General features: G+C 46.1%; 1 protein-coding gene across 1 annotated transcript in view; it reads right to left on the minus strand.

Annotated features, from left to right (window-relative positions):
• ITGB2 (integrin subunit beta 2) overlaps nt 1-26,551 on the minus strand; it is a 588,196-nt gene that overhangs the window by 12,584 nt on the left and 549,061 nt on the right. Inside the window, exons 14-15 of the mRNA XM_069615850.1 lie at nt 17,450-17,661; nt 9,320-9,486 (exon numbers count right to left, since the gene is read on the minus strand). Of these exons, the coding sequence (XP_069471951.1) occupies nt 9,320-9,486; nt 17,450-17,661 (379 nt within the window). The remainder of the gene's footprint in view (nt 1-9,319; nt 9,487-17,449; nt 17,662-26,551) is intronic.

The raw sequence follows: 26,551 nt of genomic DNA on the forward strand, positions 1-26,551 counted from the left end.
ACATTGGAAGGAACATGAGGTTGTGCAGCCTACCTTGGGCCTTTATAACTGATGGGAACAAGGAGAACCTGTGCAGAAGTGTTAAACTCGTATTCAGGGACGATGAAGGCTGTGCTCTGAATAGATCAAGAATACTGTCTATTTTTTCTGCTACCCCTTATCGCTGTGCCCTATCTTCCTCAGGTATAAAACAAGTGGAATTCAGAGGTGACACAGATGTGGACAAAGTGACCCTCCTCTTCCACTCTAAAGTGGTGCTTCTGCTGGTATGTGGTGCCCAGGAATCTCTGTTGCAGATGGGTTATGACATCTTGCTCCCCCAATCAGTGTTTCAAGGGGATGATCATTTCAACCATATGAATGTGAATTGTATGTGCACTATCAATAACCCAAATTCTGTTTCACTGATGAAATTTAGTGACCTAAAAATCACTTGTTCAATGGTAGACGTCAGACGGAGGCAGTTATTTTTTGACTTTCTCGCAGACAGGGCACTGCCAATTGGACATGCAAAATTAGTGTTAAATATTTTGTATTCTTGAAACTCAATAATGGCCAACCGTAACATAAGTAATTTGATGGTAAGCAATTAGGGCAATGGGTTAAAATGGAACCAAATCAATGTCGCTTTCTTGAATTGGTGTGTTGGTACTGTCAATCCACTTGGGTTCCTCCCCAGAATCCCAATCCTCCTCTTCCTCCTCACCAGATGTACTGGAGTCAGGACTCTTCTCCTCCAATCGACTTCAGGTTCTGTAATCCTTTTTTTTTTATGGAGGTAAGGCCTACCCCGAGAGGAAGCCACAGTGGCTGCCTGTCTAAAGTGCAGACCTGTGGTCCCTCTCCCGGGATTGGCAAAGTGGGGAAAAAGCCTCACATCGGCATAAAAAAAAACCATGTAGCAGGAGCACAGTAAGTGGAGTAAGGTCTTCAACGGATTCCAAACTGACGACTGTTATCAAAGATTCCGACTAGAAGGCAGGCTCAGAATTACAGCAACTTGAAATTACAATATTGTTTCTGCACGAGGGATGATGATGACAGAAAGGTTCAGCTTGAGTGCAGAACACTCCCAATACCCGAGCCGTTTGGACAGAAAGGAGACGGAGCTCCAAAGGTAAGGCAAGGAGAGGAGAAGGAGGGAGCCAGGAGAGAAGCTGGGATCCAAAGTGATGTGAGAGGTAAGGCGGGAAGCGCCGCACACAACAGGGGAGCACAAAGGACAAAAGAAATTGAAGGCAGAGAGGCAACAGCAGAATGTAACAGGGCGAAAGAGAAACCAGCCTGGAGCGGGTTGCGATATAGAAAAGGAGAGGGAGAGAGGGCTCCATAAAGAAGTAGCTGGGAAGCCTCAGGCCGAGAGCCAGAAAATAGAGTAACAAAGGACAGAGTGTTCCTGTGCGGAACAGGAGATGAAAACACTAGCGTAGCAAACCAAAGCAAGGGAAAAAACCTATGAGGTTACAATACGCCGGCTACAGGGAGGGGAGTGATTATAAAACTCCCGGCAATGGCCATCTTGGGGAACAACTAGACCGCTGGACAGAATGCAGAAAGAAACGTGATGGAACAGTTTAATGGCGGCCCAACCTCCATCGGTGCCAAAGGCGCCACCAAGTTGGGCGCATGACAGGTACACACTGATTGGTACTTGGGCAGGGTTAGATTATACAATTACATTTCATTGTTGTAATCCTCACATTTTCAATTGTACCATTTAGGAGTAGTTAAAAGGTATGTTTAGGTTTTCTATCATTCCTGTGAGGCAGTTTGTGGAAAACCATAGACATGTTTTTGACCCGGAAGTGAAGAATAGAAAAAAGGAGTTGAGATCTGCTTTAAAAGAAGTCTGTTTGGGTCACAGATTGTCCAGTGAAGAAATAACAGCAAGTAGGAATGGAATTAAATAGCAGTATAAAAGTTGGCTAAAAAGGCACAAAATAAATCTGTGCATTATCGAGGGACAAATAATGCTGAAATTGTGCTTGAAGAAAAACAGTCGAGGAATGAGATCGTTATTGAAAAACGAGCATGAGAAGACACTCAAACTGTAGTTTAGAAACTATCTGGGTGAGAAACTTCAACACCTGTACATGAAGGTTAAGGATACTGCTGATTATGTACCCAAAAGGGAACGGCAATTAAGGCCTATTAACCTTACGTATGAAGATCTTGAATCCATGTTGCTTAAACTAAAGCGCTCTAGGTTGTGTGGTCCTGATGGACCGTCAAATGCAGTATTCAAGGTGGATATAAGCCTTTGGGGAGATATTCTAATTATGTTATTCCAGCAAATTTCAGCCACAGGAGAATGTGCTCAATCGTGGTCTAAAGCTATATTTGTCCCAATTTACAATTTACAAAAAGGGAGACAGAGCTTCACATATGTTCTAGCAGCCTTTGTGTAAAATGATAAACTGGTTGGGCCAATACTACTGCTAAACTTAGTATATTCCAGACCGGCTTTAGGAAAAACATGGGTACGTCACTAAATGGGCTAATCTACACTACGCGTCAGAGGCAAGCTGTCAAATGGCAGGGTCTTCCACTATATTCTGCATGTTTGGATTTGACAGTGTTGACAGAAATGTGGAAGAAATTTGCTACGTAACATATCCTGGATGGCCTTCACAGCAACCAGAGGCGTTGCTAGGGGGGGCTGAGGGGGCTATAACCCCGGGTCTCTTGGTTGTAGCCCCGGATAGAAGCTCAGGGGCTACAAACAAAATGCTAGCTAGCCCCGAGTCCCACCAGTCCCAACATTAGCTTAGCCCCTGATCCTTTCTAGACCTAGCAACACCCCTGACAGCAACACTATACTTCTCCTAAGGTTAGACTCAGTAGGTCTCTAGCAAATGTAAGGGGTCAGAAACATGAGGTGGAAAACTTGGTGAAGGTTTTTCAAAGGAAGCCATTTTATTAACTTAAAAGGTTGGATAAACACCTCACTATCTCTACCATGGCGAGGATTTCCCTACCTAAAACAAACTTAAGGAAACACTCTAACAAAAGGTCTCTGTCCCTCACACTTATACATACAGTAACTCAATAAGGTAAAGCATGGTAGTTCAAAGACAATACAAATATAACACTCAAGTTCACCATATGATACCAGTCTCTCCTTATAATCTGGGTGAATTTACCTTCCCCAGATTCAAGCAGGATTCTGTTCCACAGTTCCAAAGGAAATAAGTAAATCCTGTCTTGTAACAAAAGTTCCAGCACAGTAGTTTGTGACTCCAACTTGACAACAAAAGTTCCAACACTTCAGAATTGTTAAACAAAGGTTCTTTCTCTTCCACTTGCAATAGTAAAACTCAAAACAATCTTCTTCGCATAAATCAAAGATATTTCATTAGATCATCAGTTTTAATATAAAGCGTCTTTGTCAGGATGCTTCTGCAACAACATATTAGTTCTGAAGATTATAGAACATTTCTGCAGCAGTTTTATACAGGTCTTGCTTTAGCAAGGAAGGTTTATCAGGATAATTTGTTAACACCACTTCAAAGCACTTCAATTTCCACCTGGTCTACTTCCATGCAAGGCCCACTACTTCAAATCACACCTGGTTTAATCCCATGCCTGGCCTACTACTTCAAAGTTCTCTGTTCGGGTATACTCCCCTGCCCGAACAGTATAATTTATAAACAAGTGCCTCTGTGGTTGAGATCATCTTGCAACAACTTTGCAGTGGTTCTCACTTTAGAACATCAGGTTTTAAGCAATTCTTCGGGGAAGGCAAGATTCACAAATGGTGCTCTTTAGTACACTTTTGTAATTTCCAACAACTATGTAAGTTATGATCCTCTCCTTCTGAACAGCGTTTTCCAGAAGGGCAGCATTCTTGCCACTTTTGTTTCCCTAACTTTTCATCAACCGAACACTGACAATAATATGGTTTTATTCTGCTTCTTCCTTGGTTTTGGCAATGGGTTTGTGCCAGCTTCTGTTATATACTTCGAAACCCTCATTGCCCCCGCCTGACTTTGGCATTGACTGCTGTTTTTAAATTGCCTTGTTATTTTCTTTTGGCTTGGGTAATGGAAATTTGCCTTAAGTTCTAGATGTATTGCCCTGTCTGGTTGTTGTGTTTTAAATTACCTCTCATGCTTAAAGTCACAGTCAGTAGGTTTTATACAATGAGGTTTTCTCAGTTTTCTGCCATTTCGATATTCAAAATTGCCTTCTGTTTTACTTTTACACATACGCAATTGCTTTTTACTATTAAAGTTCCCGCAGCCAGCACACAAGTGGTTGTCATGGAGCACTCCAGTGTCACAATCAGTTGTGGAACTCACCGGATAAGGCGAGCGCGTCCGTTTCCCTCGCTACTCGCAGGTTCCTCACTTCAGCTGCTCCTCGCGATCCGGCAACCTGCTGAATTCAATCTGCCGCCACCTGCACACAGAGCTTCCTTTGCTCCAGAGGCTCTCATGTGCTCGCCTGCCACTGGACACAGCCTTATGGAGAAGAAAGCCTTCCACACTTTCGCTTCCCGCTCTGCAGCATCTGCAAAACAGGTCTCCGGGGGGCAAGCTTCTTCCTTTGACGCTTCCAGCTGCGTGACCTCTGCAATTAAGACTTCTGGAGGCAAAGACCCTCTCGGGAGCGGCTACTGCTCACCACTCGACAGTGCTCCCGGTGTCTTCTCTCTCCTCCAGTCTCTGCCACTGCTGCAACGTGGAGTGTTGCCAACTCATTCACCCACGACTACTCCTCTGACCCTTCTGAATACTAATCGCCTGCACCTGAGGGAGCCTTTTAAGCCTCCCAGTCTACCTCAGGTGTGGGTCATTCACATTCACAAGCTTCACATTGCAGTTCTGTTCCTCTTCAGCCCTCCTCTTTGTCCCAGTACTACAGGGATTATGGGACTTGAAGTCCATAAACTACGTGCAAAAATTTGAAAGTCAATCCTGGGTTTTTTAGTTGCTAATAAACAACAGATCATGTTCATTTCATATAAATGATTGAAGGTGGGTGCTTTTATTGCCCAAATTAAAATTATTAGTAGCACACTTGGACATTATTCCTTGCAGCCAATGTCTTACTTTTATAATGCCAAAGTAATTCAAAGTCTCCTATGAGGGTCCTTTGGGGATTAGAACTACTTGAAGTAAACAATGTGAAATGGTTAGTTGTTTTGGAGGGCCTGTTGTGGTGTGCTGTTTTGAAATTACCGCCTTAAATTCCTATTATCATTATGAGATTAGAGCTAGGTCTTCGCTCCGAGCTCTCCAATAAACTGGTCCTCTACTTGAAGATTTGTTCACCGCCAGAAGGTTCTTTGTTTGCAGAATTAAAAAGGATAGGGGAACATGGAAATATTTAAGTTGTCCATTACTTTATGAAACAGTGGGAGGGATTATCTTGGAGAATTAAGTCAGGATAGGATTACTGCCTGTGAAAATCCTGATCTGATGAGAAGAAGTTTAGGAAGTAAGACACTACAGAAAATTGGTCTGCTCTAACTAAGTATGAATGTATGAGTGAATATGCCAAATACCCTCTTACAGAATTTGCCTATGGCATATTTGAAAAAAGTGCATGTCCTTTGTATAGGAATTGGCATTTAAGATTTTGTTTTAACTTGTTAGACACGCTGGAAGAAGATGGCCCTAAAAGAAATGTGGATAGCAGCTAGCGGCTCTCCAGGATCTGTAAAACAAATTACATGGAGACCTTGAGACATTTGGTTCTTCAGTGTGAAGCAATATGGGAATAAGGCACTTAGAACAAGTTGCACACTCTATCAATGTTTTAGCTTCAGAACTTTTTTGGGCAAGACTAATGCAGGGATAACAATTATCCTTGACCCCGGCCTTAATCGCTTACCCAAGAGAGATCTATCCATTATTAGGGGAGAAAGTCTTTTAACTTTGGTTTAACTGGTAACTTGTGATATGGCAGGAAACATGACAGCAGCTTTTTTTAAGTATACACTAGCCATTTCAAAGAGTAACACTGCTGTTGATCTATTAATTACACTGGTCACTTCATAAAGTAAATATTGTGATCAAGTTTGATGATGCACAAGTCACTTTACTGAATAATATTTATGATCAAGCACTATGGTTATGATGCACCAGTTACTTTATAGAGCAACATTTCTGGTCAATTGCTGTGGTTGCTTATATTAACTGTATTGAATGATTGCATTATTTTATCGATTGTGGAATTAGGATAATGTGCATTTTTTAAATTCAGAATTGTGAAAGGTTTTATATTTGTAAACCAAAATTAAATCAATAGAAATAAACGAATAAAAAGGTAGATCAATGGGTTCTTCCTAAACAATAACGTTTACACCACAAAGGGAGTCGTTTTTAGGCTTCAGATACAAAGGAGAATTGCACCGACGGGGGCAAGTTGCTCATTTTAGGGTTGGTCATTATCGCTTTTATAGAGGGCTTCTCCCTCATTCTGAATTCAAAATGAGAGATTATATAATGATCCAGAGACACTCTTTCAGTGTAAATGCAAAGGTTAATGTCAAAATGTTTTGTATAGCAGCCGGCAGCCAATGGTATGATTTGGTTGTGCTGTATCCTTGTCCGAAGGCGCACTCGCTGCACAGTTCAGTTGTCTGATCAGCCACAGTGTGGATGCATAGCGCCAAGAATGTGGATTGCCTGTTTTTTATGAACTGCAGGTGCAGGCGCTCCAAGACCTTTTGGGTAGGGCCACCGCTGCTGAAAAGAACTTCAAACAATATCAAATAAAACAAAAAAGATGATGGGGTTGGAGAAGTGCTTCGAACTGACAGTGCAAATAGGCCACTACTGGTACGTGGCAGGATAGGATTTGGACATTGGGTTTCTTGTGATCTCCCATGTGAGAGGGCAAGATAGGTTTAGCAGAGTCCAATTTTTAGACAGGTGTGAGAATTGCCCAAATTCCTAATATGTACGCCCCACTGATGATCCATAAGGAGTCATTGAACTGTGCTTCCGGGTGAACACTTCCATTTGCGATGCACCTTTGATGAAGTGCTCGTGTGTGCAAAGCCTTGCGTGCCGGGATGCAAATGGCCAATGGTTGTCTATAGTAAGCAAATGTGGCCAGCTATCTATGCTTTTTTAATTTAATTGTGAGCCAATGAGGCCACGAAACCTTTGCACAATATGCACCCTGCTGAAAAAAGTGGGCCGCAAAAACGAATCAGAAAATATCAGGGAGGTCGAAGGGCATATAAGGAGTTGGAGGGAATAGGGTTACATATTCAGGGAGGGGGAGACTTGGAGGGAACCCCCTAAATAAAATGTTATAAAATCGGTGAGTTTTTTTGGTCAAAACCTTTTGCCAAAAAACTAATTTTAAAAAACTGTGGATGAATTAACTTTTTCCATGATGGTTATGTTTTTATTGTTCATCTTGGCAAAACGAATTTGTCTTCTTCAAGATGAAAATGTATTTCTCTGCTTGTTGGGAGGCTAATGGCTGTAACAGGGGGAAGGAGAATGTGCTGGCTGGGAATGGCACCAGAAAGCCCTGGTTAACATGGGCAGAAGTGCTGTTACCGGATGTTATAGCCTGCCAATGTCGGTGTTATCAACTGAACATTTTCCTCAATACGTTGAAAACCAGGGTGTACCTAACTCACCCCTAACTCATCTCTAAAATGGGAGGGGTGCATAATGATGCACGCTCGGTGACACCACGACTAAAAAGAGTGCCTTTCTCTTGCACTGTGCTTCTTCTTAGATCCAGAGGCATTTTTTAGGTTTACGGTAGTGCTGCCGGCCCCGTTAACCTCCTACCGCCTCATTACGAGGTCCACTCGCGGGACCCGCTAAGGATGCCTGGTAAAACCAGGCGTCCTTAGCGGGTCCCGCGAGCAGTCCAGCATGCTAACAACGGGTCCGTCATTAACAGGCCTTTTGTTAGCATGCTCCCCATTCCCATTGAGCCCTATGAGGGCTCGAATGGGAATGGGGATGGCTTCCTGAAATGGGGAAATACCGGGCCCTCCAAGGTCGGAATGGCCCGGTATTTCCCCATTCCAGGAACCCGGACCTGGTACCTGGAATGGGGGGTAGCCATGCCGCAAATAGCAGCATGGCTACCTCCAGGGTCGTAATGACCCCCTATTACTTGTCTGCCATGACTCAGCCCCTAGCCACGCCCCATCAAACACCTCAACCGCCCCCACCCCCTCCCCCCCAAGGGATCCCAGAGTATTTTTCACCATTTCTAGCATTGGATAGGGGGCCCAATGTTAATGAGATATTTGATTTTTATAAGATACTACCAGGGCTGGAGGAAGAATTGATACCACTCTGGACAAAAACATTGTTCACCCCTCCTCAGGTGATCACAGGGGTGCGCGCGGCTTGCTGCCTTGTGTGCCCAACTTATTTTTTCCTACTGCCCTGGGTAATAGTCTCCAAGTGCTACTCCATCAAGGAGCCCCCGCCCTGGGGCTTTGACTTAAAACCTATGGTACGTCAGCCACCATGAAACTGTACAGTGACGCACACGTTCAAACCCATCAACCCAGCTGTCCAATCAAACTGAATAATAAAGGCTTCCTGCTTTCTGTTTTTATTGATATTTACACATAACTACAGACGGAAATCACTCTTTTTCTGTTCAGTATTTTATTTTATTTTTAAACGGAAATGCGTGTTTCTTGGTTAGGTTTTTAAGTTCTCAAACATCCATTGCAGGTCAGTTGCGTTGCAAAGTAGGATAACATAAACGTTAAAAAGGAATCTAATTCCTTGTCAATGTGTTTAAATGACTGCAGGTATACAGCCCTTTATTTGTTGTGTAAGAACCCAGCTGCACTAATCAGACCTACCCTGTCTGCTGCCTTAAACCTAGCACTTGCAAATTGCTGGCAGCACTACCACTGTTTGTTATTTATTATTATTTATCTGTTTCTCCTTGGCTTCGTACTTTCCACTTCTCCCCCCTTCCATGCACTTTTCCCTTCCCCCATGCACTTGCGTGTTCTCAATGTCACTGGGCCTAGTAGGATCGCTGTTTTGTTCTACCTTGTTCCCCTCCCTTGCCCTGTCGCGCTCTGAAACACTTGTGTACGAGCGCGATATAAATAAAATATCAATATCAATAGGATAATCCCATTACAGCCATCCAAGTGCTAATGTGTTTTTTTTCATGTAAATAAATGTGGGAAAATATAAGGTAAGACTTATTTTTTTGACAAAGCAAAAAATCCCCCCAAAAATAAATATGGATAAATACTGACGGAAATGGTGCAAAACAAATTCCATAAAACCTAGACACTTGATAATATTCAATGGCAAAAGGCCCCCCCCCCCACCCCGGAAAAAGAAGGTGGACATCTTACATCATGCCATTTGGCTTTGGCCTGCTCCTTCTCAAATCTGCTGTATTCCCTCCGGTCGTAGACTTCCGTCACCATCTTCCAGATCCCAAGCATCGCAAGTCCGATCAGCGCCACGCCAGCAATGGTGCCGCCCACGATGGCCGCAATATCTGGCGGCTGCGGACACTCTGTGCAGGGCGGGGAAAGAAGAGAGGCACTTATAATAAAAGGGAACTCTAACGCCCCCTAAAGGGCATTTGCCAAACGTCCTGATAAAACGACTCGCGCCTTGCATGCATGCATTTCTCCCCATGAATTTGGGTCTGAACTAAAAAGGGGAGGCACGGTGGGAAAAACCGGACAACTATATGCAGCGTGCTGGAAGGCCTGATAGAAGTGTGGGAATGTCAAGGTGAAGGGTAAAACAGGTCTGCTAGCTTTTTCTATGAATGGTTGAAGGGTTGAGGATAGTTGAATATACAAATACTTGATTCCAAGATCTGGGTGAAAAGGTTTATAAGGCCTTGATGTGGATCTTGGGCAACAGGAACTTCTTTTTTGACAAATAACTGTATTTGAGAAATAGGCAGACATGTTACATTGCACCACAGATGAGCACGATTACAAACTCAGGAAAACACAATAATTGGTGCTAATTGTCTGTCAGCTACACAGTGAGTCCATGTGCGTTGGGCACAAACAGAAATACATCAAATCGCTCAGGCCCTGTGGTATTGTATCTCCTGAGTCTGACATTGTTTGGGAGAGGTATTCCCGAAATGGCCCCCAAATATCCTTAGGCCTACACATAGGCACTACCACTGCAATGCATCCCTCCTCTCTCTCATTGGCATACACCAACTCCTTAAGCCATTCTGTACATGTGGGAGCTACTTTGGATTTCCAATATTTCAATATGCATTTCTTGGCAGTAATACAGCTCACATTCAAAAAAAGTCTACGCACAAGCACAGAGACCTTACCAATATGACGAGGAGGTACTTGGGGGTGGGGGGGGTCGTGAGCACAGAGGCAATCTGAACCATATCAGACAGAACATCCACCACCTGCTGCCAAACACGTGCTAACAGCGGGCAGTGCCAGAACATGTGAAAAGTGTCCGCCTCTGCCCTCTCACACTTCAGACATGCAACACTGACATTTGGCGTGAATCTACAAATGTGCACAGGTGTGTGATGTAACTGGTTCAACACCTTAAATTGTATCAATCTAAATCTGACATTAAGCGAGACATCCCTTGTCAGTAGGCACCATCTACTCCATTAATCATCCCATACCTCAGTAGCCAGATCCTGCTCCCATTTCTTCCGTGCCTTGTAACCGAATGCTGATCTGCCTGACACAGCCTCAACAGCCTGGAGATCAGCCTTCTGGCATCAACAATAGACACCACTTCCTCAATACACGTCTGGTTCCTGCGGGAACGACAGCTAGCTGCGGCGAGCCGCAGCCTGCATCCTGAGGTATTGTGATGTCTTGATGGAGCTGTTACCAAGCTTCGCTACAAACTCCTCAAGGGTCACAAACCTCCCACCCAGAAACAAATCCTGAAGCGCTCTGAACGTCTGGGTCACATGCGAGGGGGAGCCCCAGGCAATTCCACAGGGGCACTGCTCCGCTACGCGGGGCCACTATCCCCAGTCTCTTAAATAGCCGAGACCACGCATTTACAGTCGTAGGGACCGGGTCGTATGTGCAAGAGTCTGCATGTCGGTCACCAAAGAAGATTGATCTGAAGTCCGTCAGCGCCTCACTGTAGCACTCTTGAGCCTGGTGTATCGGCCCCAGAGTTTGTGAATACCAGTGACCCGCATATTGCGCCTGTGCCACAAAATACAATTCAAAGTATGGTGCCCCTAGACACCCCTGCATATAGGGCTCCGCCAGACCCTCCCAACTCATTTGGGCAACTCCAGCACCCCAAACAAATTTGATGGCCAAGAACCGAAGTTTAGTAAAAAATTACCGTTCAGGCCATATCGGGACATAGCTTAAATAATACAATAGTATAGGGACCTCCACCATCTTCAGTAAAGACAGTCTCCCATAAAGAGATATAGGTAGCCTGGCCCACAGCTGCAACTTGACTGGCAGAGAATGCAGATACGCCTCATGGTTATTGACGTAAAGCGAGCAATGAGATCAGGCTACAATACACCCAAGTATTTAAACCCAGTTGGGACCCACCCGAACCCCAATAAGTCTCCCGACTGTGGCGTGCTATCCGCGAGCGGGAATAACTCTGAATTTGTCACATTAATTTTATAACCGGAGTAATGCATACATTTATGCAGGAATAACTCTGAATTTGTCACATTAATTTCATAACCGGATTAATCCGTACATTTATGCATCTCTTCCATCATCAGACCCAGATTCCTCTCCGGGTTGGGTTTATCTGCAATATCACACAGAAAAGTCGTTGTAAATTAAGTGCAGTGGATCTGTACGGAATAAACTCTGACTGATCCAGGTGTACCAGCAATGACATATATGGCAGAAGTCCAAGCCAAGACCCTCGCAAACACCTTTGCGTCCGCATTAATCAACGACAGCAGCTTGTACGAGGCCATATCATATGGCGGCCTACCCAGCTTTAACAATATCAAAATGATAGCCTCCGAGAGTGATGGCAGTAACCAGCCAAGCTCTAGCGATTCCTCCCATAACTTCAGAAGTCTCAGAGCCTGTAATGGGCTGAGCTCCTTATACAGCTCAATACCAAACCCATCTGATCCAGGGGCCTTCCCTGATGCCAACGACGCTATTGCCTCAGCTATTTCCTCCACTGTGGCCGGTTGATCAAGGGTTGCCCGTGCCTCTTTGGGCAATCTTGGGAGGGCAATATCCCCTATGTACCGATTTATCTCTTCATCCGTGCATGTGCCAGCATTAACATATAAGGCTGCATAGTAATCACGGAACTCCCTGTTTATTCCTTCATTCAAGGTTAACGTATCTCCCGTTTGCCCCCTGATCATGGCTATGTGCTGCAACCCCCTTTTACCCTGGATTACACCAGCCAGGAAACGTCTGGGCATATCTGCCTCCCCATATTTGTGTGCCTGGGCCGGCCTTGCCATGCAACCGACCTCCCTATCGGCCAGCTCCCGAAACTTCAATAGGTTCCCTTTAATCAACCCCAGTAGCGGCCTATTGTTGGATATGCCATAGTCATTTTCAAACTGTCTCAGTTGCGTTTCAACATCCTGTAACTCCCGGTGGACCTCCCGTTACACCCCTGTGGTCATAGACATAATTTCTCCCCGCAACCACACTTTAAACGTCTCCCATAGCGTAGCATATCAATACACCAATCACTCATTCCTTTAAAAAAAACGTTTAATGTCTCCTGCAATGATAACAGTATACCAGCATCTAAAAGCACCATGGAAGACATCCTCCACAATGGTCGAGGTGCAGCGGGACAATCCCACAATACAGACACTTCCCTGGGCGAGTTGTCAGAGAGTGTCCATGGGTGAATCCTGGAGTCCCGTATTTTCGGCACCCACCCCGCCAACACCAACCAATAATCAATACTGGACTGCACATCATGTAACGACGAGTAAAATGTATATTCAGCCACCCCCAGATTCTGGTTCCTGCAGACATCCACCAACTCCATCCGGGACATAAATTGTCTGATTGTGCGTGCAGCCCCGGAAAACCTTCGATGTGTAACTCTCGAGCGGTCCAGCACGCAGTCCAGGAATGTGTTAAAGTCCCCTCCCCATATAATCAGGACAGCAGCCTCCCTCATAATTATCTCAGATACATCCGCATAAAATTCAGGGTCGTCAATATTTGGGCCATGCGTGTTGACCAATAGCACCCTTGTACCAGACAGCTTCCCCCGGACCATCACATGAGAATCTATGCAGCTTTTATCAACCTGGAAACACAATGATCAATGAACTAAGGTGAGCACACCCCTTGCCTGTGATGAATACTCCGTGTAATAATGCTGCTGGCCTCACCTAGGTGCAAACCCTTTAATCAATCGTCGGTGCGCATGGGTTTCCTGAAGCATTACTATCCTGGGTCGGTGGTGGTCTAAGTATGCCAGGACCCTCTGTGCCTTAGCTTGATTATTGAGGCCACGGACATTACACAATATCAATGTTACAGTCTTACGCATTGGGTCCTGTCCGGCACATAAATGATGCATACCACATCACTCCAATCCATTGTTTCAATACACCATCATACTCGTCCAGCAACATGTCCGCCAACTTTTGAAACATAACACCCAGTACCTGCCCCATTACCCCAACCAACAATGGTCACACCAGTGACCAAACACCCCCCTCCCTCATCCAGTCAACAGTAACTACACCCACACCCACAATATGAAACTGTAAGCCCAAATATTCCCCCTACCCGCAGCCCCCTACTCCCATCATCACCCCAAACTTGATAATGTGTCCCACTACAACAGCAGAAATCACCTGGGGTGCATTGCGAGATTCTGCGTAATTCTCAAGGCTGTTATGTGCCCCAGCTAGCTTCTACATTATCTGTTTGGCATTGTTCGGATGTACCACGGTTCCTGTACACTATTCATGAATATTCCAGTCACTCTCCTCCGTTCCTTGGTGCGGCAACCGCCGCAGGTCTAGGGCTACTATTATTACTGTGCTCTCCCGGTAGAGTGGGATGGATGCCTCAATATAGGCAAAGGCATCAGCCGGAGATTCAAAGAAATGTGCCGTCCCCATGTTGTATGCACAGTTTAGCAGGAAACATGAGAGCATATGGGATCTGTGTTGCCCACCGCAATCGCTTCACTGGATCATAAGACCATCGTAGCACCTGAAACCCATCCGCAAAGTCTGGATAAATATGGATGCTGCTGGATTCATAGCAAAGTGTTCCCTGTTCAAGGGAACGTTTCAAAATAAGATCCGTACCCCCATAATTGAGCATTTTTGCAATGATGGTGCATGGAGGGGCCCCTGGCCTTGGGATTAGGGCCAGGGCATGATGCACACTTTCCACCAAGAAGTGTGCAGAGAACGGAGCTGCCCCAAATAGTTGTTTTAATAGCTCCTCTACAAATGGGTCCATGGGCCCTTTTACAGCCTTTTCCGGCACCCCGACTATCCACATGTTATTGTGTCATGATTGTGACTCAAGATCATCCCACTTGAACCATACTGCAGTTAACTCTGCCTTTAATCCAGAGATTTCACGATCATGCTGTCCCACTTTATCTCAACCTCTCCAATTATTGTCTCTGCTTCCGTTATACAGCCACTTTCTTTATCAATTTTAGACCTCAAGGAGCTAATGTTTGCCACTATATTGTCTAATTTGATGTTGACAGACATGAACACTTTGCATCACCGTCTTCAACTGATCCTCCGACACGCAGTGGGCGCCAGTATTGTCAGCTTCTTCCACCCTGGGGGCCTTCGCCGGGGTGTTCGTATAGGAATCCATAGGACCCTTTTTCTGCCCTGCACCTTTCGTCATTATGTAGCATCAGGCGTTCATTCCTATGGTCAGCTCGCCCTCTGAAGGATATTCACTGGCCTTGCTCACACCCACCTCATGCAAGAGCTGCTGCCTCCATCTCTTCCCAGGAGAATGCTTTGTCCAGGCCACTTCTGGTGATCTCACAGGTCCACTGGATTCAGGTGTCCAGGCCACCCACAATAAGCACTGTCAAGTGGGAGCCCTTAATTCCAGCTGCACCAGTTCTCAGTGCGAAGTCCAGGAACAGCCCACTGTCACACACTGACGACTCACCACGAGCCCAAAAGAGACAGGGTGTCAGGCTCCCCACCCGTCTCGCTCCAAGGCCGGCGCAGCAGCAAATATGGTACCAGGCCAATTCAGAAAGTCACCACTGTGCCTGCCTGCCAGGTTCACAATCAGGCACTACACAAACTGAGGTCTTCCTGCAGTGCCTCGCCTCTTCAGCATCCACCCCAAAGCACAGTCACAGGGGTGCGCCACACCAATCATCCATGTGTGCAGCCACTGCTGTATTCCCTGCAGGCTCCTCTCCCCCAGTGGCTGTGTTAGCAGGAACTGGAGGCCATCTTGCAGCCAGGCTGCTCCAGTGCCTCGAGGTGCTCCCCTGCTCACTCGGGTTGCGCTTCCCCTGCGCTCCTGCGCTCCGGAACCAGGCTCTCCTGTACCAGCGTGTTCCACCACTCCGCGCTGGCGATCCTGATTCTCTGCTGCACTGCAGGCCTCGATGTCACTGGCCTCACGCAGGCCACTCTCTGCAGCGAGGAGGCGGATTCCACTGAGACTCGGCCACAGCCTTCTGGACACCCTCCGCCACTATATACTAGCGTCCGGCACTATGTATCTGACACAGTAACAGGATTACGCCCAAACAGGATCTTGCTGGGGCAGGAGCAACAGGCTGAAGCAGCCATTGTAGCTGCAGCTGAGCAGTGCCCCCAGCAACTTCTAAATTATTATTATTATCATTATTATTGTTAGTATTATTATTATTAAAAAGTAGTGCAGTGGTGGGAGTGGAGTGTTTGCTTCCTGAGATTGTAAGCATATCCTTGAAATACAAAGCGTGGTTTTATTTAATTTCTTTTTATTTCGGTTCAAGGCTGTAAAAGCACAAGTTATTAAACAACACATTCAATGTTAAGCAAAACAGAGAAAATCGATATGAAAAGTTTAAAACTATCTAATACTACTGAGCATGGTGACCTAATACCAGCTCAGCTTTAATATGGTTACTGTCAGAAAGCCAATCAAGGAATATTAACATGGACGTCAAATATCTTGCCAGCCATAATCAGGCAAAATGCAAAGCTTCCTTTAAAAGCCTTAGGGTCGTCTGAGGGAGCACGTCCATGAGAAATGCCACCGTCTATGGGTGGCATGCCGAAAGCCTGTAGAACATCTCAAATCTTTGGCTGAAGAGTGTTCAATCTATCCCAAAATTCGATGTTTAAAAGAGCCAATTAAGAATGGCTTACAGATTGCATTAAGGAGAGTGGCATGTGGGAATTAAGAATAGATCCACCATGTCCAGGGCAAGAGGACAAGGACAGGCACGAACTGGAAGGCTCTCAGCAGAGGAGGGATACACAAGGAGAACAGTTGTTACATGCTCCCAGTTAGTGTTGCAATATAGGCACTATATTGCCACTGTCTGCGCCTACTCTCCTGTCAACACTCTGATGAGGAAGACTGGCTTAAAGGACAGAGGCAATGTCATGCTGTCCGGTGGGTGCTGTTCAGGGCTCCTTTGGCCAGTGGAGCTTTATGGACTAGACAATATGCTCAGATGATGGACCTTCCCGTCGCGCAGTCTTGTGGATCATGTGTTCCTTGACACGATAAAGGCTTGAGAATCTTGGGAGAACAAGTACAGAGGCCAGCATATTTAAATTATTTTAAGAGCTTCAAATCCTTCCCAGCCTAGGAGGGGGAAGCTAAGGGGATCTACTGGGATCTGTCTTTGGGTAGCTTCTAACTACATGTTCTCCATCAACTACTGCCACCTTAGACCATCTACTGCCCCACTGACTGATGCTCCTTGATTTCTGTCCCCAACCCACTCAGTACATACCTGACCCATTGACTCCTGCATGCAGTGACTCCTGCCCCTCCTTCAAAACCCCCACCCCTCCAACTGCAACAGCAGAAACATCCTGTTTATTTATCACATTATATTTGTTACCTTTATCAACTAAAGCTTTGACATTTGAAATGTTGGTACAGTTACCTTGAATCTTATGGCAGCATCTAGGAGAGCTCAATGAACTGTTAAGATTTGAGTTACTTTAGAGTACGCATATGGCATTCCGATTCCTTCCTTTTCACCTACTCTCCTCCACAAAAACAGCCCCATCCCAGGATCTCTATTTTGTTTTGAGCTTTCACAGGAGGCAATAAGTAGCCCACTAGGTGGAATTTACACATCGGCAACCCGCTGCAATTGTCCCCTGCACCCCACTTCCCCAATGGCAAGAAAGAAACTTGTGGGCATGTAGAGGGCCACTTATGGCAGAAGCTCAAAGGTGGGAAGAGGTACTTTCACTTTGAGGAATTTCTCTTCCTCTGATGACCTCAAAAACGTGAATACAATTTACGGAGAATTATGCGGTGGGAGTATTTTTATTTATTTTTTAAATGTAAACTAACCTCTTTGCTCAAGAACAAGGACAGAGTAGTTTTCTTCGCCATCCTCCTGAGTCATGATGAATGACATCCAGCAGTTCTCAGAATCTTTCTCCCGGCAGGGCTTCTCCTCCTCCAAACGTGTCACTTTTCCCGTCAGCTTGATGGTGCGACATTCTTGAGAACAGGTCTTTGCCAATGGGCCTTTTCCAAAAGCCAAGCACTCCACGCAGGACCTGGGCCCAAGGATAAAGGCAGCCATGAAATCATGGAAAGCAACCATTATGTGTGAAACTTTATACTTTTTGCAGTTTTAGATACTGCAGTACCTACACATCTTCAATATATTATGTGTTTGCACATTTCCCTGTTACAACATGCACTGCACTTCACCTTTCAATGTTTGCTATTTACAAATTCACTTCAATAATTTCCAAAGTGGAAAACTCCCTAAGCGTCATCTCTCTTCATGCAGAGGTGTTGCAATACTTCATGTTCCAATGGTCTCATAGATGTTATTAAACTCTTCATGTTCCTCTCAGAACTTTGTGCAGTTAAAACCTCTGTCTCATTGAGCCCACCTTCAGAGAACCTGCTGGAAGCAAAGAAGCTGAAATGACCAATCAGAACAGAGCCGTTCACTGCAGGGAAAGCTGTAGCCTGTTACACTGGAAGCCAGGTCTGGGAAGGGTTGAAGACTGTCTAAAAAAAGAGTGTCATTCTGTGTGTGTTTAGAGTAGCAGGAAGACAGACTTGGAGGGGAGCTGTAGAATATCGGGGCCTGGTGTGTACCACAGAGCAGGAGACTGGTAGGGCAGTAAAAGGCGTGGATGTGGTAAGGAGGAGGGGGGGAGAAAAGGTGTAGTGAGCAGGGCACTTTATCCCTATAAAGTGAGCAGGGCAACATATACGTTGTAGGGGGCTAGAGGAGATATATTGAAGGAGGTCAGTGGAGAGGTAGGAGGTTTGTTGAATGTGTTGGGAAGATTCAGGCAAGAGATACAGGAGTTGATGGAGGAGGTTGGAAGTTTAAAGGAGAAAGGTGAAAGGTGGTTGGAGGAGGTATGCGGGTGCACAGAGAGGGTTGTGATAATTTCCTAGGTATTGTCACTTCTCCCCAAGGGGGAGCCCTTTCCCATGAGTCTACGGAGGTGTGGCCGCTACTCAATAGTCCCCCTATGGGTGGTGTAATGCAGGAGGACCTCATGGGGAGGGGCTCCCCCTCTGGGGATAAGGATGACCACCTTGGGTGCAACCCATTGTATAACATCACTCTCCCTAGCAAGCCTTAGCTCCTCCTCCATTTCAAACCACTATATTGAAAGTAAACCAATGTATTTCTGTAGTGCCAGAAATACAACCAAGATGGAAAGTACTAGGATGAAGAAGAGCACAGAAAACAGGAAGAATTTACTGACTGTCCTGACACTGAGACAAGGTGGCCCACAGGAGGCATGAGGAATACCAAGGAGCCATGGACAACATGATTTTAGGCTCGGATGGAATAAACTCCATAAAATGGAAAGTGGAGAAGGACTCAATGTCTTCACCTTCCCTCTGCGTCAGAGTTTCGAACTCGGCACTCTATCCGAAGAGAAGGCTCTGCCAAGGACACCGATGAGTGGCTGAGGGGGTCTGTGACGGGTCCTGTGTCGGCGGGAAAGAGCCAAGCGTAAAGCAGGCGAGGCAGTGGCACGCCCTCCAGGAGCAGGTGGACCACGCGGTCCTCGAATGGTACATAGACTGCAAGTAGCCACAACATGCAGAGTTGCCGCAGAAGCAGTATCGAAGCAGACGGCTGCAGGAAGTGGGAAGGAGACCAACCCCAGTCCTTGGATAGACTGGTGAGAAAGTCCCAGAAGGTAACCAGTAGCACAGGCGGACCTGTAGGGACGTGGGGGAATGAAGAGGCCTCCATTTTTATGTCAGGGCAAGCGTGAGGCCTACCAGAGGGCCATGAAGGATCTGGGACCCCAACAGAATGGAAGAGCGGATCCAAGGAAATCTTCCTCATACCAGTGGCAGGGATAAGTCCACTGCCCATGAGAGAAGGATCTGGGACCTGAACAAAAGAGAAGAGTGCATCCAAGTAAATCTTCCTCGTATCAGTGGCAGAGATAAGCCCACTGACCACCAGAGAAGGGTCTGGGACCCTGATATTGGAACTTTGCTGATCCAGTGAAAGAGTGCCAAGGTAGAATTCAAGTGGGAAAAGAACTCTCAAACACTAGGAGAAGGGAGTCATTCTCTCGGTGAGAAAACCAAATCCTATCAAGTACGCTGAAGAGACACCAGGGGAAGTGAGTCATTCTCCCTGGGTTTGGAGAGTGTCGATCAGTACCAGGAGAAGGAAGCCATTCTCCTGGTCCAGAAAGCTGACTGTACAAAGTATTTGGCATTTATTTTCAAGAGGGCATTTTGGGATCACTGCCTGTATACCAGGAGAAGGGAGACATTCTCCTCGGGAGAGAACTTTCTGTTAGATTACTGCAAGCTAGGGGAAGGGAGTCACTACCCGTGGTACCTTTTTTGCAAGAGAACATTGTGGGATTGCCACCCATATACAAGAATAACGGATTCATTTTCCTGGGTAAACAACTTTCTGTTGGATGATATTCGTTTTTAGTTGTAGTGTAAGGGAAATAAGTTGGTTGTGACACAGGTTGGTGGATTTTCATTTGGACAGACATTTTGACAGATTGTTTAGTTTTAGTTTGAGGCAGGGAACCCCCCCCCCCGCTCTCCCTAGAGATGGGGATAGTGAGGGTTTCTTTTACATCAATAAATGTTTATAGCAAACAGGCCACCCTTGTGTCAGCTTCCTTCTTCAATGCCCTTACATATGGTGTGAGAAGTGGGATCTAACTCAACTGATGCTAATTAGGGAACCCTGAATTATTCCAAACTGAGCAGCCAGGCCATCGGTCCCACTGTAGCTACTGGTGAGTTTATATGTTTTGACCTATGCAGTAGTCGGGACGTCTCTATAGAGGTAGGAGAGTGCCAGTTGAACCCCACAGGAATGATCTTATCACCACCGAAGGGCATCTACATCTGCCTAGTATCCAAGTCTGGCCTAACTTGGAGATATAGCTTGGAAGTAATGGCTGGAGAAATAGACCCAGACGACCGGGGTGAGGTAAAAGTTTTCATTCAGAACAATTGGAAACAAACACACTATGTGAAAACTGGGGAGACTATCTCCCAAGGAATCTTAGAAGGGACCCTGTTTCCCAAACCCATACAGGTTCAAGAACAGGTGCTCATGGAGAGAGGTACTAAGAGTTTTGGACATGTTGATGAAGAACCCCCATCTATTGTGACCCCAGTAACACGGAGGACAACTGGTGAAGAGACCAAGATAATTCCTGACTCAGCTTTCGCTCAGTGAAATTACTCTATTCTGTTAGAAGCCTTCTTAAAGTTGGTTCCTGAAGAAGAAAGAAGGCCCCTAGAAGCCATAGGAGGATTGTCCTAGATATAGCTTGTGCCCATTTGACTTTGGGACACCTACGAATGGCAAAAACACAGGGGCAGATTATCAATTGGTTTTATTGGCCTGGAGTTTATGCTGACATCAAGAACTTCATAGCCACGTGACCCCTATGCCAAAAAACTGCTCCACACTACTGTCCACCAGACCCATTACAACCTCTCCCTATAATAGTGGTGCCCTCCTCTAGAATCAGCATGGGCATAGTGTGACTATTAGAAATGTCCAAAGAAGGGAATAAGTGTATTTTAGTCATTCTAGATTAGACAACTAGCTATCCGGGGGCCTTCCCGATGAAAAATAAAACCTCACAACAGATTCTTAAACACCTTATTGCTACGCTCACCTGGTCTCTGTGGAGGCGTTGGGGCACGGTTGCAACCCTCCCTGAACTTGAATCACACAGACACAGAAGCCTGACTTTCTCAGTGTATTGTGTCACCGGGCCGGATGATAGCTGAGAACCATCCAGAGCAGTGACGTTTTCCGATTTTTGCTTCTGTCGCCAACACATCCTTAAGTTCTCCACGTTACCCTCGGTAAAAGAGTGTAGTCCTCTTCTCTTCTGGCCAGTTGGTCTGGGCTATGAGACGATTGTAGGTTGCAATATAGGTTAATAGATCTTGACTCCCTTGTCTGAGTGACAACAACTCGTTGTCCAGAGCTTGTCCTTGAGTATGATGGGCAAAAAATGTTCCATCTCATATTGGAAATTCCAAAAGTTCTGGAGTAAAGGGTCATCTTGATTTACCAAAGGTATAGACTAGTCCGCCGCACTACCTCCTAAATACGAGAGTACAAACGACACATTGGCTTGGTCATTAGGAAAGGCTCCTGGTCTGCACAAGAAATGAAGACGACATTGGTTCATAAATACAGCAAACTTGTTTGGGTCACCGATGAAGCGTCCGGCAGGGGCTAGAGGCAGTGCTCCTGGAAGAATCACCTGACCGGTGTTGATTGTTGTGGTGTGGAAAAATGAGAAGAATAGGTCACTCCAGGCAGTGGAACATGCCCTGCTTATGCTTGTAGCATTTGTCTTGCCAATTTGTCAGTTCTTTCTCGAGTTACAATAATATCCCTCCGTAATGCATTGGTTTCTTGTCTTGAAGCATGTACTTCAGCCCGTAATTCCAATAGTAGGAGGGCTAACTGATCTGTTTCTAAAGTTTCCATAATGCCCAAGCACAGAGTATTAGAGGCTTTGTGTTCTGTTGCGCTCACCTGGTCTCTGCAGAGGTGTTGGGGCATGGTTGCATCCCTCCCTGAACTTGAATCACCCCCTTCAGGCCTCTCCCTCAGTAGAAAAGCTGTGAGCAGTGGTATGTGGTGATACTGCTCCTGCGTGGAGATAACAGGGCGTGAGTGCGCCAATCTGTGATTGTTGTACCTCTCGAACCCTTCACCCCCAATTATGGAAGATAAGCTCTCCGTCCTGCTACTTCTGGCAGGGGCGCGTGGAATGGGATCTAGTTCCTTCACTGGTCCCTGATAAGGATTAGTCCAGTCCAGCTGCGACTATGCTTCTCCTTATGATTGGTAAGTCTTTCTTCAACTCTTGTGATGCTGTTCATTCTGTTTAATGTCTTTATATGTTGCTCCTATTTATGCCCGCAATAATGCCTCTCTTCTGTTTTCGTCACTTAGATGGAAATGCAGCCTCAATGCAGCTGTGAGAAGCGGCCGGATGGAAGATGGATGCTTCCGCAATGTTCGACAGCAGGTAAGTGATGGTTTAAGGAAAGGCATGAAGTATGGCGAAGCGCAACCTTAAACTGACTGTTTTTTCAATGTCTAACCTTGTCTTCTGTTTTTTCCTTGCAGGCGCTGCTGTCGACGATGGAGAGTGTCATGCTGCGGTGCCAAGATGAAGATTTTGGCGTTCTGGAAAGTGTAAAGATTAATACTTGGTTCCCCGAAAAGATGTACAGGTAAGAACAGCTTCCCCCAGTTGGTAAGTATGCTGGCAGGAAGCATGATGTCCAGGAAGCAGGATCTTCAAAGGTAAGTCTGACCTTAGGCGACGGTGAGCGTTACGCTGCTTGCAAGTGCAGAATAATGCGAAGCGTCTGTCTTGAGGATCAGGGCAGCTTATTTAGCTGAGCTCGTTGGCACGCCCATTAGGCCCAGCTTACCAGCCACACCCTGCCACTCCTAGAGAGTGAGAACGTGCAAAGGCAATCCATTAGCAGACACATCCAAGAATACACTTGGGGCTGCTTAATGGATGGAATGTTCAAGGTTAATGCATCCTACTTAATGGATGGAACGTTCAAGGTTAATGCATCTTAAGTGCTATGTCCATAATAAAAGCTTTTTGGTGTTAAATGGATATTCTGGTTTACTTTTGTTCATGAGCCTGGCGCCAAAGGCTCCAGGACAGTGTCTGACCCAGGTCTCCTGTGCATGTGACCCCTGAAAGCCTGTGCCCCTGACTTCATGACCATGACACTTATCCCTTTTCTGTCACAGTGGGCTTTCCGAGAGACATATTGACCGACCAAGGGAGTACCTTTATGTCAACATTGATGGCAGAAGTGAAGGAGATCTTACAGATCAAAACCCTATGCACTCTGTTTACCATCCTCAGACAGACAGCTAAGTAGAACGTTTTAATAATACCTTGAAGAACGTTCTAAAAATATTAGTGGAAGCAAATGGATGCAATTGGGACACAATGATCCATTGGGCCCTTTTGACATCAGAAAAGCCCCCCTAAGCTTCCCTAGGGTTTTCCCCTTTTGAGCTCCTTTACAGATACAACCCCTGAGACGTACTGGACATGCTTCGGGAGACGTGGAAAGAAAGAGAAGAGGCAGTGTTACCTATGTCACAAACTGTCCAAAGATTTAAAGAGCACATGACTATCGTTCGCAACCTAGCGCAAAAACATCTAGGACAGGCCCAAGAAAGCCAAAAGACCCATTACGATAAAGAGGCAGTAGCACAGTCCCTTTCCACCAGACAAAAAGTGTTAGTCCTCTTACCCGCCTCAGAGCACAAAATGCTTTTGCGATGGTACAGACCTTATGAAATATTAGAGAGGACAGGCCCCTAGAACTATAAGGTCACCCACCCAGACAGAAGGCTCAAAACCCAAATATACCACATACACCTTCTAAAGGAAGGGAAGGAGGACCTGGTGGAGCCCTCTTCTGTCCTAATGGCCACCTTATTAACTGAAGCAAGGTCGGAACATAGACTGGTCCCCTCTGATCTAGCAAAGCAGCAACAACTGGACAACCTATGATCTAATTTATCAATTCCAAGATGTCTTCAATAGTGAACCCAGCAAGTGAAAGGAATTACATTACATTTGCACACCCTGGGGTAAAGTGGCTAATCTGAGGCCTTACCGAATTCCGGAGGCAAGGAAGGAGATAGTCTTTCGGGAGGTGGAGGAAATGCTAGCTGCAGATATAATGGGACCATCACAGAGCCTGTGTTCATCACGGTCATCACCAATAGTCCTTGTGGCCAAACTAGATCAGTCATGGAGGTTTTGTATAGACTTCCGGAAGTTGAACGCTGTATCTCAGTTTGATATCTATCAGATTCCTCTGATTGACAACCTCATCGACAGACTCGGATCTACTTTGTCCACCCCCAGAGGACTGTTTCACTTCAAAGTCCTTCCCTATGGACTGGGGCCCCAGCAACCTTTTAGCGGCTGATAGACCAGATACTGCAACCCTTTACCCACTTCTGCGGTGCATATCTGGACGACATCAGAAACCACAGCAAAACCTGGGAGGTGCACCTATTTCACTTATGAAATCATTCGTGTTCTGAGGTAAGATGGCATTACTGCTAATCCCAAAACGTGTCACCTAGCACAGTCGGCAGGCAAATATGTGGGATTTATTGTGGGAAATTGCTTAGTCCAAACCCTAGTGGAAAAGGGCAGGGCTGACCAGGAAACACCTCCCCCAAAGCCCAAAATAGACCTGAGAGCCTTCTTAGGTCTTTTCGGGTATTACCAGAGGTTTATTCCTAATTATTCGGCCATAACAACTTGCCTCAGTGACAAACTGAAAAACGCTGGCCCACAAAAAACTTCACTGGCAAAGGGAAGATCAGGCTAGCTTCATCAGGCTACACTGAAACACATCTTATGCAGTGAGCCCGTCTTGAAGTTTCCCTATTTTAAAAAAGAATTCATCCTTCAGAAGGATGCTTCTAAGGTGGGGATAGGAGCCGTTTTGTCCCAAGAATATGATGGAATAGAGCATCCAATTTTATACATCAGTCAGAAGCTCTTACCAAGGGAGAAAATAAATGATGCAACCATCGAGCTTGAGGCCCTGGCAATCAAATGGCTGGTGGGTTACTTGAAATGCTATCTTACGGGTAGAAAATTCACATTAGTGACTGACCACTCTCTACTCTCCATTCAGTCTAAGAAAAGACACAAACCCACAAATAATGCGCTGGTTCCTTGATCTCCAGCCTTTTTGTTTTAATGCAGAACACAGAAAAGGCAAACAGAAGAGAAATGTCGATTTCCTTTCCCGATTCCCTTTAGAGGGAGATGGTGAAGCCAGCTGCATTAGGGGAAGGGTATGTAACGATTTGCTAGGTATCATCACTTCTCTCCAAGGGAGAGCCCTTTCCTGATGAGGCTCAGGAGGTACGGCCTCTACCCAATAGTTCCTCTCAGGGTGGTTTAATGCGGGATGCCCTCATGGGGAGGGACTCCCCCTCTGAGGGTAAGGATGATCACCTAGGGTACAACCCATTGTAGAACATCACTCACCCCCATGCCTTAGCCCCCTTCCATTTCAAACCACTATATTGAAAGTAAACTGGTGTATTTCTGTAGTGCCAGGAGTACGAGCAAGAAAGAAAGTACTAGGATGTAGAACAACACAGAAAACATGAGGATTACTGACTGTCCTGGTACCGAGACGATATGGCTTACAGGAGGAATGAGGAATACCAAGGAGCCATTGACAACAGGTGTTGATGTTATGTTGGGGCGTAGTAAGCCCCATGAAATGGAAAGTGAAGAGGGGCTTAATGTCTTTGCCTTCCCTCTGCATCGGAGAACCCATGAGTTTCGAAGTCTGCACTCGACTCGAAGAGAGGGCTCTGTAGAGGATGCCGGCGAGGTGATGATAGAATCTGTGATGGGTCCTGTATCTGCAGGACCGAGCCCACTGGGAAGCAGGCGAGTCAGTGGCACGAGCTCCAGGAAGAGGTGGACCACACAGTCCCCAAACGGTGCAGGGACTGCAAGAAGCCACAACATGTGGAGCCACCGCAGAAGCAGTAACGAAGCAGACGGCTGTAGGAAGCGGGAAGGAGACCGACCCCAGTCCCTGGAGAGACTGGCGCCGTGCAAGCAACTCCCAATAGGTAATAGGAAGCACAGGTGGACTGGTAGGGAAGTGGGGGAAATGGAAAGGTCTGCGCTTCATGCCAGGGCAAGTGTGAAACCTATCAGAGGGCCATCAAGGCTCTGGAACCGCCAACAGGAGCGAAGAGGGCATTCAAGGACATCATCCTCATCCCAGTGGCAGATAAGTCCACTGACCACCAGAGAATGGTCTGTGACCCGAACAAAGGAGACGATTCCATCTGAGGAAATCTTCCTCCTACCAGTGGTGGGGAGAAGTCCAGTGACCACCAGA

This window comes from Ambystoma mexicanum, chromosome 9, assembly GCF_040938575.1.
Source record: "Ambystoma mexicanum isolate Mex_15411 chromosome 9, UKY_AmexF1_1, whole genome shotgun sequence".
Taxonomy (NCBI): Eukaryota; Metazoa; Chordata; class Amphibia; order Caudata; family Ambystomatidae; genus Ambystoma; species Ambystoma mexicanum.